The sequence below is a fragment of the Trachymyrmex septentrionalis genome, unplaced genomic scaffold, assembly GCF_001594115.1.
Source record: "Trachymyrmex septentrionalis isolate Tsep2-gDNA-1 unplaced genomic scaffold, Tsep1.0 scaffold279, whole genome shotgun sequence".
Taxonomy (NCBI): domain Eukaryota; kingdom Metazoa; phylum Arthropoda; class Insecta; order Hymenoptera; family Formicidae; genus Trachymyrmex; species Trachymyrmex septentrionalis.
The window spans coordinates 202274-217072 of record NW_017305440.1 but is presented as its reverse complement, the minus strand read 5'-3'; the positions used below and the strand labels follow the sequence as shown (position 1 = coordinate 217072).

Genomic DNA, 14799 nt, shown 5'->3' with positions numbered 1-14799 from the left:
CACACGCACACGCACACGCACACGCACACGCACACGCACACGCACATGAATTACTGCTGAGTTAGAGTTACTGCTGATTATATTGTTGAAAATCTGTAATATAGAGGAGAGCCCTCTATTATCAGATAAGAGGAGATCTAATATAAAATAGCACTGCGTTTCTATTAAACTAATAAACGCTACTCTCTAAATTTAAATCAGTGAATAGTCACTAATTACCCAGTGGCATACTTAGCACTGGATAATTAATGAAGTTCAACTAAAAAAGGAAGAATGTTTGAGTATTATATAATTAAAATACTGATATTTGCACATTGATTTCAATCTTCCAATACCATATTTATAGAATTTATGCACTAAAACGTTAATTGGATCATATAATAAAAATTTGCTAGGTTAAAGATTTCACATTTCATTCACTGATTACCAGTGGCATATTTGGCACTGATATCAGTGATTATCCACTGATTTAGAGAATATCTATTGATTCCATCATGAATTGATTGGTCTTGGATTGAAAACTATTTAGTGGGAAATCCATTATTAGATCATGCTTGTAGTCGTTGTAAAAAAAATTTTAGAATTTTAATGTCTTCAAGTTTTATTGAAATGAGCCTTTAAACCTTATTTATTATTTAATAAATAAATATTTTACAATAAATTCTTCATGTAGTGATAGAGTAAGATCGTACTAATAGACAAATACGGAATATGTTGAATTACTTAATTATATAAGTTAGATTTGATGATCATAAAACCTTAAGACGTAGAAATCATAATATCAGATACCCAGAGTATTTTTAATATGAAACAATCTATGCTTTTATGTCATAGTGAAAATTGTTGCTAAAGTATAAATGTTATTATACAATAATAATAAAGACAAAATGGGAATGAACATCAAATGCTTGTTTCTGCGATACTTGGTTCCAACTACCTGAAGACGAGTCCCAGGTATAGTGCATCACATGCTCATTTTGCACACATTGACGGTGTCTGTTTGTATTTTAGAAATATTACATAAAGTTTTTTAATTGCAATACTGATGTACTTTATTATCAATTTTTCGGGGCACCTCATATTAAGAGCACAATTTTTTGACTTTGCGATTCGCTCACTTTTTACATTTTTTTAATTAAAAAAAAATATATAATTTGAATTAAATTTGATATAACATTATCTTAAAGCTTATTGAATTCTCTTCAAAATGACCTGTTATTTTTTTAAATTCTACTTATAGACTTCTAGCATTTATTCAAAATGAACTGGGTATCTCTTAGGATATAATACTTAGAGGCCTTTCCTTTATAAGTAACATAAATCTTAGAAATAAATATTTGGAATGCATTCTTAATAACAATATTAATGTTTCAAGACAATGTTTAATGAACATTTTAAGTAAAATCCGTATTCGTAAATTACAACCTAATTTCATAAAAATAAGCATATATTAAAAAGTTAAAATATAAACATAGGATAATACCGCCGCACTTATCAAAAATTTAACGATATTGTGACACGGGAACAAAACTCTAGTTTTTCTTCTTTTTATTCGTATAGTGCAATGAACAACTAATTGTTAATTTTATTTTACTATGAGCGGTTGCGATTGCTACCTTATTGTAAAAAAAGTTTTTGTACTCGCTAACACTACATTTATCGTTTGACTTGCGTTTTTAATTATAATGTTTTAACTTATTCATTTTTATTGTACTGAAGATGGTCAAATCTTGACCGAAACGACTACTTATTTGTTGTGAATTTGTTTCAAATAATATATAACTTGTTTACATCCTTAGTCGTGGCTGTATGCTCTTTATTATTTAACCTTTGTAATTTTCTAAGCCACTTTCTAACAATTGAAAAATTTAATTTATTAAATATTATTTATTACTATGTTTATAATAAACGAACTATCAGTGAAAACTTTATACTGTCTACTACTATAAAGAAAGTATTAGAAATCCAAAGTATTTACTTTTCATATTAAAAAATAAATATTAGTTGTAATTAGGCTCATTACAGATGAATCAGTCCATAAGTTGATGCCTTTTGGAGCCAAACACAGGATGTCGATGCATAATAAGATTTATTAGTTCCAATGTCTTATACATACGTTTCGATTCAGCTTTGGATCCTTTTCAATGCAAATTGAACGAACTCATTGAGTTTCCCGACGTACTGTACAAATATAATCGATATCTCATTGTTAACATAATTATAAAAATACGTGGATCAAACAAGAAGAACTCTCAAAACCAGAATTAGCAAACATAGAAACCATATCAATACATACCATACGAAATACAGACTAAAGATCAGTTATCTATAATATATTAATAGTAAGAAACTGAAATTATTAACACAATACTAATATAACATAAAAACATGTAACAGAGTAGTTGCGAGAAAATTATTCCCATTCCTTCTATTTTTTCTGACTTCTGTAGCGTAAATTCCAGTGCGGCATATTTGCTGGAGTTACCTTAAAGGATTATATAGATCAACTTATTAAATAAGTTTAATATAAAGAAAAACTTGATGCTATATACAGACTAGCTTAAAATTTTAAGTTTTAATATTAATTGTTACATTTAATACTAATTACGAAATAATGTAATTTTTAAATCTAATATCTTATTTTAACATTACAAAAAAATGATGAAAAAATAACGAGTCATTACTTTCTAAATAAAGATAATGATAACGTATTATTATCGTGAAGTAACGTTTCCAATTCTAGTTTTACCAGACTTTAGTATAAATAAAATTATATGAAGTTATATACATCAAATATACTGCAATTAAGCTTCAAAACTTTCCTCAAGATATGAAAGAATCAAATCTTAGTCAGTATTTTACAAAATTTTAATAATTAATTCCATTAATTATATAAGAAGTAAACATAAGAAAAAAAAAGAATCGATATTCAATAAAATTTACTATATCATATAGAATTTGTACGTTTCGGCTCCGGGTTTAAGCCTTCCTCAGCAAAATTACAAACAATAATATAACTTAAAATTTATTAGATGATTAGACCAAATAAAACTGAAAATATAATAGATGAATCATCTACTGATTCAACTCTATTGATTTGCGCACTGTCTCCCGCGCTGACTTCTATAACTATTATTTTGTTATTTATTGTATTATTTTCTGGAATCTTTTATTTAATAAATATTACGTTTAATTAGAGAGTAAAAATTATTTAATAATATCTATAGTAAATAATTTGACTCTGAAATCCATGACTACATTTGTTACTTCACGCGCTTAGCTTATTTGTGCTTCAATCTTTTCATATGTTGATATTTGATAATCAACTATATACTCTCGTATGTACGTGTGCGTGCGTGCGTGCGTGCGTGCGTGTGTGTGTATGTCTGTATATACAGGGTGTCTGGAATTTAAATATCAAAACTTCAGGAACGTGTAACGGATCAATAATCTAAGAAAAAAAGTCTTGTAGAAATAGGTTCGTTTTTGCTTCGTAAAACAATAATAATAATTCCGTTTTCAAGTAAAAACTTTTTTGTTTGTTTTTGTTTAATGGAACCACTTTTTTGACCCGATAGATTAAATGCAGCCAGATATATAGATTTTTTGGAGATTAACTTCATTTAGAAGACATGCACCTGCAGCAACGGATTGAAATATGGTTTCAACTCGATAAGTGTCCAACTTATGGCAGAACTACTCGAGCTTGGCTAGACAGACATTTTCCACAACGATGGATTAGACGTGGAGAAATAATATCTTGGCCATTCCGATCATCTGATCTGACACCACTAGACTTCTTTGTGTGAGGGGTCCTAAAGCAAGAAGTTTCGTCATCAATCAACTCAATAGAACAATTAAAAAATCAAATCGAGCCTGCAGTGCACCAAATATCACCAGATTAGTGTTTAGCTACAACACGAGCTGTTCCTACTAGTTGCAATGTTTGCATTGCTGTAAGAGGCCAACATTTTGAACAATATCTATATTAAGGCAATAATGCAATGATAAACTAAGAAAAAAAGTCCTATAGAAATATACTCGTTTTTGTTTCGTCTTGAAGAAAATCGCAAATAAGACGAAACAATTTTCATTTTTATACTTTCTCATTACTTACATTATATTTATTCACTTACTTAAGCTGCGTTCCGTTTCATGCATAATGTGCATGATGTATCATTTTATCCTTGTTTGACACTCGGCGAACGACATTAACCTTATATAATTATAATATATATAATTGTATCTATGTAAATTAATTATGCAAACATTTTTTATTTTTCTCTCTTATCAAAATCTATTATAATATTATAAACAAAATATTTAAAAAATATTTTAATAAAAGTAATATACAATTATAATAAAAATTATGTACTATGTAATTATAAGTTTATTTATATAGCAAGTTCGCAACATGCACACATAGGCATACATACATGTAATATGCAATGAAATATAATTATTAAATAGTTGTACATTAGTCTCTCTCTTATTTATAAACTAAAACTTATATATTATATTAAATTAATAGAAGAATTAAAAATTCGATTACATATATATTTTAGAATAAAAATTATGTACTTAAATTAAATTAAACTTTATGTGCTCTACATATTATTTTATATGTAATAAAATATTTTTATAACGCTTTAAATAAATTAACTTTAAAACTTTTTTTAATCCATTTATAAAGAATACATGATGATAAACCATTTTTTAATAAATAAAGGTTTTTTCAGATATTATATATATTAATTTCTGTTCATAAAATTATAATATATTATTGTACATAAATGTAATTAGATTATTTATAAATATTTTTATTCAAAAATCGTGCAATTATCCAATAATATTATTAAATTTAAATTTTATTTTTAACGAACATTTTATATATTATTAAATATTTCCTTTTTACAGAATATTTTTAGAATATAATTTTTAAGCTATTTATTTTTTTACAATTCCATTTGTAACTCCGTCTTTAAAAATTTATAAATATGAGCGCTAAAATTACGAGCATTGTCAAGATATCGGGTTATCTATATTTGTTCTTTCTTTGAAACGATAATTGTGATAAAATTAAACAGACTGCAGGTGATAATATATACATGATGATCCATTTTAATTATTCTTTAAAAATTTTATAATAATTGTTTTGTGTTTGAGAAAGTTTTGAATAAAAATTTTACAAATTTAGAAAGGAAATATATACGATACAATTATATTATCAAAATTTTATTGTTAAAGTTGTTCCGAAAAAAGTAATGATGTCACAATAAAGAATACACATCATAACAAAAAAATTAGTTCGGTAAACAATTTTTTGCATATACATTGTTAAAGTTGTTCCGAAAAAAGTAATGATGTCACAATAAAGAATACAGATCATAACAAAAAAATTAACTCGGTAAATAATTTTTTTGCATATACAGGGTGTCCGATAATTCATCTGACAACGTTCGTAGACAGATAGAGTGGACTAAATTGAATTGAAAAGTCTTCTACCATTTTGCAATATTCGTAATAATTAACAAAATATTAAAAATTACTAAATATTGATCTTCAATAATTTTTCACTCAAATACTATTAACTTTACAGAAAAATTGCAAGAGACAAAAATTGTTTATTTTCTTCTCTCTAGAACTCTAAGAATTTTTTTTTCCAGCATTTTTTATCAGATTTTTTAATACTACATTTTCTTATTTTTACCAACATGAGAGAATATAATATTAAAAAATTCCAAAAATAATTCTAAAAAAATTCTTAAAGCTCTATGAGAAGAAAATAAACAATGTTTGTCTCTTGCTGTTTTTCTATAAAGTTGATAGTATTTGAGAAAAAAATGATTGAAGACCAATATTCGGCAATTTTTAGTAATTAATATCTTGTTAACTATTGCAAAAATTGCAAAATGATAGAGGACTTTTCTACTCAGTTTAGTCCGCTCTACCTATCCACGTTATTTGCATCATCTAAAGACATTATTTCTTCATATGCCAATTATTATAAGGAATATTACTAAGGCTTCAGTAGTCTAAAAGCTTAGGACGCTCGCACGGAAGAGATCCGGATTTGACTCCCGGCCGAGGTAATATTTTTCACAATAAGAATTTATTATTTACAGATTTTAATATATCACTCAGCATAATTAAGATCATTTCAAAGATGCCAAAAAGCATTAAAAAATTGTTAAAATTGCTAGTCAATTTTAATTCGTGATATTACTGCGGTAATTTAGTAGAATTAATATTTCAAGACCGAAAAATTATTTCAGCGCGCGTTTCAAAAATGACTACTCAGTAAGCAAGAAACATTTTGGAACATTTCAATAACATTGTAGTAATGTTATAAAGTTGCTACAACGTTGTTGAAATGTTCCAAAATATTTCTTGCTTACTGGGTACATATGTACCCAAGCAAACATGGCTTGGCACTGTTATATAATTTTTTTGTTATTATTCAAATATCTTTGTTTTATAACAAGAAGACAGTTTTATGACGTATATGAGATATTCTAATATAAATATGATAATTTTGTTACATGTCTTTGTTATATATTTAGCACATAATTATGTATAATAAATTAAATGTAATTAAATTACATCCATATACCATTCTATGAATAAGATATATAACAAATACAAAATACATTTACAGCACAAAGCCATAATGGAAAAGGATGTAAATTATACATGTTTTGGTTACATCTGCAGGAATGTATACTGTAACTCTATAACAGTTATGTCACTAAAATTATGAGATCGTACTTTTCTATAAAATTACATCACTACAATAACTTTCACTACGATGTAATTTCATAAATTATACGTCACTTTTTTTCATAGTGATTACATTTGTTTAAAAAATAGAGAGAAGTGAGAATTTGTTATATAAACAAATAAAGAAACAATAAATGCGATAAATTAAAGGAAACAATCAATCAGTAAGTAATATTACAAATTATTTCTGATTATTTGTTAATAAAAAAATAATCAAAATAATCAGTATAATTTAGCAAATAAAGTCGATTCAAAACATAAGTTAGATTCTATATAATTTGCTTCTATTATGTTATCAATTAAATATTTTTATGCAGTCCCATACAGTACAGAAAGATTGCAGAAACATTTGCAGAATGATTTCACTGAAACATTGCAGTATTGCATGGTGGTTGCAAAACGTTGCTGCATCATTGTTGCAAAATTCCGACAATGTTATGACTGTTAAACTAAGTGTTAAACTAAGATTGTACATAAATATTGTAAAAACTTATATTTTTATATATTATTATTATAACAATTAAAGAATTAGTTTTGCAATGTTTGTGGAATATTACAAGCATATTACTGACATTTTGCAGGCATATTGTTAATTTACATTTCCGTAATACCTCTGCAATGTTACATTGCAATCTGCAATACTGCAACATTGCAGCAACATTGCTTTAATTTTCTGTGCTGTATGGGATTAGATAATAATATATTTGATTGTCATGTGGATTTTTATAAATATAAAAATATAAAAGATAAAAGTATTTATATAACATGGAGAGATTATTATCATTTCCGAACTAACAATAAATAAATAAATAAATATCATCTATTATATACTCATATATTATTTCGTTTCCATGTGATCTCTTTAAATATTAATAATATTAAACTTTCAGCAGAGACACGAAATTAATATATAATAGGAATGATATAAACAATAAGAGATATAAATAACGTTGGCAATGACTCGATCACAAGCGTGCGATTAGCTCAGCATAAATGTTATTAAGCTATTGTTTTATGGATCGTGGGTTCAAATCGCTTGGCAGCGATGCGTTTTTCAATAATTAATTATAGTTAATAAGACAAGAATATAGACATAGAATAAGGTATGCGAAATAGTGAATAATAAATTGAAAAATAAAAATAAATAACAACAAAAAATTATTTTTTTGTTAAGATAAAACCGTTTTATTACATAAAAAATAGTTTTTATTTTTAAAAATTTATTGTTACATATTAAAAATATATTTTTTTATTTAAAAAAAATTGCAAAACTATATAAACTATTTTTTTCATTCTAATAGCAAAAAATAACCAAAAAACTTTTTCAAATCAAAGAAATCGGGTCGATATGTTAATAAGTAACAAATAAATAACAATTTCACCCATTTGTGATGTCACAGTGAGAAATTATGCATTGCATAAATGTTACGTATGCATTTCATTTCAATACATAATTGTTATATATTGATCTTGTTGCCGTTTTGTATTTAAATCATATCACTGTTATGTAACTACTATAGAGAAAATGGAACGATAAATTTAAGAATATTCTCATAAATTTATGTAACTTTTGACAATTGTTACGAGTTAAAAAATTAAAATTATGTACGAGATATATTATATGTTTGAGATATATCTGTGTTTGTTGGGTAATATATAAATTTACACAGAATCATAGAATAATTTTTTAATTTTTGGCTACAACATTTCTTGGACTTGTTCTACTGTCCACCGCGGATGTCTTCATCATATGCAAGTCTCCAAAAAACGTGCTGCAGCACCGTCATTTGTTTTTTTAGAATTATAATTTTTATACAATTTATACATCAAAATGCAAGTAACAAATAGATATAAAAAGATTTTATGTACCATGTATAGATTTTTAATCACTTCTTAAAATAAGGTATGATTTTGAGGCCTCCAGGGTGAATAACCTCTTAAAATTGATGAGGATTACTTCCCAAATAGCAAAATGTTATCAGGATGTCGACAGACTGGTAGCAGATTTGATCAGAAAATGTTAGCAGATTGACTACAACTAATATCGCATTCTGCTCCTGTTCTGCCGATAGAACCTGTTAACATTCTATGCAAACAGACTGGCAGCAGAAATCAAACAGAACTTGCTGACAGAATCTGATAGCAGATCACAGTGTTAGACTAGCCTCCTCAAACTGTGATTATTTTGGGATAATTTAGAAGACTGCTATTAGACAGTTTCAACATTATAATACTATTTCCGCATAATAAATATCATTATGCATATAAAAAAAAATGTGTGTATTAAAAATGAAACAAAAATTAGTTTAATTTATATATACTTTATTTCAGTAATGTGCGTATGTGTGCGTGCGTGTGTGTGTGTGCTCTGCGTGCGCGCGAGCGCGTGTGTATGTGTGTGTGTGTAACGCATTAACCTTTTATAAAAATTTGTGACATTTTATAAAACATTTTATAAAAATGAATATCCACAGCAGAGTATCGGAGAACGAGAGTGGAAATGCATTTTAATGTCTGAGGAGTGCAAGAAAAAGACATTAAGATACCAATTCTTTTTTTGTTAAGAAACGCAAAAATTATTGTATTAAATATTATATCATATACACAGGCACATGCCTATAGATTATATAAAACGTGTCAAATAATATAAAAATATCCATTTTCGCATTCATAACATTTTTACAAAAACGTATTTACATCACATCTAACATCGCTAAAGCTGACATATTTGTTTTCGTTCGGTATTTGAATCTATGACGTTACCTAATAACGAAAGCGCTAACTGACTCAAAATAATCACAGGACTGTATATGAAAAAGGTATTCAGTCGGACCATCTATACTTCTAACACTATACAGCAGATTGACAGCAGAAACCGAGTAAGATTTGTCATTTTCATTTAAATCGACCTAATTTCTTATAAGAATTATTTTGCGTACATATATATAAACGGTTATATATAATTATATAGATAATTATGTATTTATATATACTGGTGTGAAAACTGGAAATAATCATACAGTTTTATTGCTAAAATACATATTATCGATATATATACATATTAACTGCACATTTCAAAATATATGAAAAAGTTATAAAATAATCAAAAAAATATTCGGAGATTCAGAAAGCATACTCCGAATGAGCTTAAGAATCTCTAGGAGATTTGCCTATTCGATTTACATACGTCAATTCTTATAGGATTTCTGGACGTTTTCTTCTTACGAGAAGCAAGTCTATATCATGGCGAGGCCGTATATGAAAATGGCAGATCTTGCTCGGTTTCTGCTGCCAATCTACCGTCAGCAGGCTCTATTCTGCTCGCAATTTGTTGTCAGATGAAACAGCAGATTCTGTTTGGTTTCACCAATTTGCTGGCATAGCATATCATCAGGCTTTGCTATATTTTTGACAGCAGTTAGCTGACATTGTCTAATAGTAGACTCTGCTCAAAATCTGTCTCTTCAGGTTTGACTATCTGGATTCCGATGGTTTCCTTGTTAGTAGCACTAGAGAAGCCTGAGTACCTCATAGAATGGCTCAAATTACTCAAAATGAATTCCATGGGGAAGCTGAAGGATTATTGTATATCCCTAGAATAGCAAATTAGCCTCCAGGCACTGTAATTACCTATTTAAGAACTGAACCAACAACTTATTAAACGCGTTTCTCTCAAAATTTGTTTTTTGTATTTTCTTCAACTTTGTGTACACGATTGAGAAAAAAGTATTTCACCAATCGACTTTTTATATTAATTATTAGTTTACAGCTCATATACAACTCAATAGTCAACCTAAACAATTAAATAAAAATTAACATTAACAATTTTCAATAAAAAAACGGCTGCTACCTAGCGAAAATTGTAACATTTTTTTTTAAATCGCATAAAATTTATATATACATTTTTTTTTAATTTTTTAGATTCATTTAAAATGAAATTCTATAAAAAATTGAAAATATTTCTTAATTTTTAATTTTTGGCAAGAATTACAGCTGTTGTACACAAAATCATAACATCGTGGCGAGTCAAACTAAATATTTATATTTTTATTATTTATAATAATTTTTTTCGCACAAAAATTTGTATGTACTCTATAATAGTTATATTAAAATGTGCAAAAAGTTTTTAAATATTAATTTTTCTTTTAAAAAAAATTACAAAGAATCACCATTTTTTCGGTCTACTAATATACGTACAAGAGACCTCCCTTATCCCCGCAAACACAAAAAGTGTAGTAAATCTTAAGCCTTAAAAAATTGATCAATCACAGTCGAATGTGAGAAAAATAATCGAATATGATTGTCAACTCTTTAAAGTTTAAGACTTACTACTCTATTGTATTCGCAGAGTAATCAGATTCAATAACATCTGTAATTATGAAACTGATGATTCATATCTATTGAATGTATATATCTGTGAAGAATAGAACTATAAGATAAAAATTCGCAGTTTTCTCATATATTCTATATCTATTACATGTATATGTCAAGATTAAATAATAATAACAAAATTGACAATCTTTTGCACAAATATTTTATTAAGAAAGTTTATCATCATCTTCTTAGCGATCTTCTTAGAGCGATATAAATCCATTGTTATGTACAATCATTCTCCAGTCATCATCTCCATAAATTCTATAGATTAAGATTTCATTAAAAGATAAATTAATAATTGCATCTCAATAATAGTTTATATAAATGTATATGTCCAAAGTGTCCGGAAAATCGCCCGCAATACTTCGAGAAGTGATTTGGAATCCAAAAAGAAGGAAAAAAATTATGTAAATATGAATCCGAAAATAAATCATTTCCGAGTTATAACTACTTTAATGTTAAAAAAATTGTAATTAATTTTTCATATAATCACAATTATAATTTATTTTATATTATTTTATATTGTTTTAACATAAATAACTACATTTCGGACTATTTTGATCCAGGATACATCATGGGAGGCATAGTCCGCTTTAGCATTCCTCTTTTTTTACTTTATTAGAAGGAAGATGCATCCTGAGTAACGCCAAATATGTAGTCTGAAATATAGTTATTTATACTAAAACACTATGAAATAAATTATGATTGTGATTATGAAAAATAAATTACAATTTTTATAATATAAAAGTGCAATGATTATAACTCAGAGACGATTTATTTCCGAACCTATGTTTATGTAGTTTTTTCCTTTTTTTCGAGTCCCGAATCATTTCTCAAAGGACGACTGTCCGGATACCCTATATAACACACACACACACACACACACACACACACACACACACACACACACACACGCAAACATGGATGTTTAAAATAAAGTGTTACAAATTATTTATCTCGGAAACACGGCATTAATGAGAAAAATTGTTCAAACAAAAGTTGTAGAATTTAAAAAGGCCTATTTACTGATCTTATCAGTTTAACTTTGGATGGCATTACCAAGGTCAAGTCAAGGTCACATCGATTTTTTTAAATAGAACACCCTACTTTTGTTTTCAGAATCTAATAGATGATGTCCAGAGATTTCCGCTATAAAAACGCTATAAAAAAATGTTATCAAGAATAATATCAAAAAATGTTTTTTTATTAAGTACTTTTTGAGTTAATGCTTAAAAGTTACAGTATCGTGGGCACTAACATTACCCAATGTATCCGACCGACGACTAAAATCTTTTGAATGTTACTCAGGCTCATGTCCTGGATATCATTTGTCAAGATCAAAGCATTGGAGATTGTATTTTCATTTTTTCATAAAAATGAATTTTTAGTGCAAAAATGAAAACGAGACGGATAATCTCCAATGGCCTTGATCTTGACAAATATTATCCAGGACATTATCCTGAACAATATTCAAGAAACAATATAATATATTATAGGACCGTATACGTATAATAACACAAACTATAGAAATCAAACTGGATTTTAGTCTAACTGGATCTTAAATGTTTGTATGATTTTTGCTTGTGTGAATTTATATAATTCTGTAAATTTTTTATGCTTGTTCGCATCTTCGAAACGATCTTAATAATGTTGAATGACATATAAAAATAATTATAAGCATCAAAAATTTACTAGCCAACTTAACTCATGATATTACTGCGGTAATTTAATAGAGTTAGCGTTTCCAAAACCAAAAAATCATTTTACACGTTTCTGGGGACTACATACGTAGTACATAAATTCACCCAAAAATCATACAAGCATTTCAGATCCAGCTAAACCGTTTAAGGATTTTATTTCTATAGTTTGTGTTAACATTCAAGAGGTTTTAGTCGTTGGTGGGACACCTTGGGTAAGGCTAATGCCGGTGATACTGTAACTTTCAAACATCATAACTCAAAAATTACTCAATAAAAAATATCTTTATTATAGTATTTTGAAAAGATATCGATATCAGCTATTACATTCTGAAATCGAAAGTAGGGTGTTCCATTTTAAAAAATCGACCTTGACTTGATCTTGGCGACACCATCCAAAGTCAAACTGATAAGATCAGTAAATATTGGCAAGAGCTTTTTTAAAAAGCAGTAAAAACTGCAATTACTTTCTTACCAACCAATATATCTTGATAGAGTAAAGTTTCAGCTTTAAGAATCTCTTTTTTAAATTGCGATACGACAATTTTTAACGAAATTATGAGCAATTAAAGTCAAAATGATCCTTTTATTTAATCCGCGATAACTCAATAACCAAAAATCGTAGGAAGATTTAAAAAACAATTTTGTAGGAAAAATATCAAGCTTTCATGATAGGTAGTCAAAAATTTTCTCAAATTTGTTTTGCACACGTTACAAACTCACAAAGTGAGAAAAAAATTTTCCGTCTTTTCCAGCTAGTTTTTGGTATGTAAAAATTACCAAACTCATATAAACTTAAAAAACGTGATAAGCTTTTAAAAGTAGAGATTTCAAGCTTTAAAACTTTTTTTCTAAATTTAAATTTTATTCATTATTGATGAAGATGTATATACAACTTTCAGCTAAAAAAAACGCAATTATTTTCTTGCCCACCCAATAGATCTTTTTGAACTCTACAACATTTATCTGAACAATTTTTCTCAATAAGCCGTGTTTCCGAGATAAAAATTTGTAACGCTTTATTTTGATCACCCGGTATATAAATATACATACATATATATATATATATATATATTATATATAAGGTATCCCAAAATTTTTTGCCAAGCGCTCTTGTGTAGATAGAGCAAACTAAACTGAGTCGAAAAAACCTCTAACTAGTATTTTGCAATTTTTGCAATAATTAACAAAATATTAATTACTAAAAATTGTCGAATATTATAAGTCTTCAATAATTTTTTTCAAATACTATTAACTTTACAAAAAAAAAAAACTGCAAGAAAGAAAAATTGTTTATTTTCTTCTCATAGAACTTTAAGAATTTTTTCAAAATTTTTTATCAATTTTTTAGTACTACATTTTCTTATATATAATATATTGGCAACTATTTTTACCAACATGAGGAAATATAGTATTAAAATACGGTATTATAAAAATTCTGATAAAATTCTAAAAGAATTCTCAAAACTTTATGAGAAGAAAATAAACAATTTCTCTCACTGTTTTTCTGTAAAGTTGATAGTATTGTATTTGAATAAAAAATTATTGAATATTAATATTTAGCGATTTTTAGCAATTAATATCTTGTTAACTATTGCGAAAATTGCAAAATGGTAGAGGTCTCAATTTTTTTCCGCTCTATCTACACAAGAGCGCTTGGCAAAAAATTTCGGGATACCCTGTATATATATGTGTACATATATACAATATATATACATACATACATGGTTCTTATGTTGATAGAGTTTGATTTCAAGCTTTGGACGGAATTTTCTCCCAAACTATTCGTTATTCTAAAAAATATTTCAAATAGAACTTATTTTGTTTCAATGGAAATATCTTTTAATGATCACAAATCCTCTCTAGGTAACCGTGTTATCAAGATTTCAAAGTAATTTTTATTTTTTTAAAGTTAAAGTTATAGTTTTTAAAGTTAGAGTTTTTGTTT

At 27.1% G+C, this 14799-nt stretch overlaps 1 protein-coding gene across 1 annotated transcript in view; it reads right to left on the bottom strand.

Moving 5' to 3' along the window:
* Positions 1–11296: 11296 nt before the first annotated feature.
* LOC108749235 (troponin C) overlaps positions 11297–14799 on the bottom strand; it is a 5326-nt gene continuing 1823 nt past the window's right edge. The window contains exon 3 of the mRNA XM_018487802.1: positions 11297–11415. Coding sequence (XP_018343304.1) covers positions 11387–11415 — 29 coding nt within the window. The 3' untranslated portion in view covers positions 11297–11386. The remainder of the gene's footprint in view (positions 11416–14799) is intronic.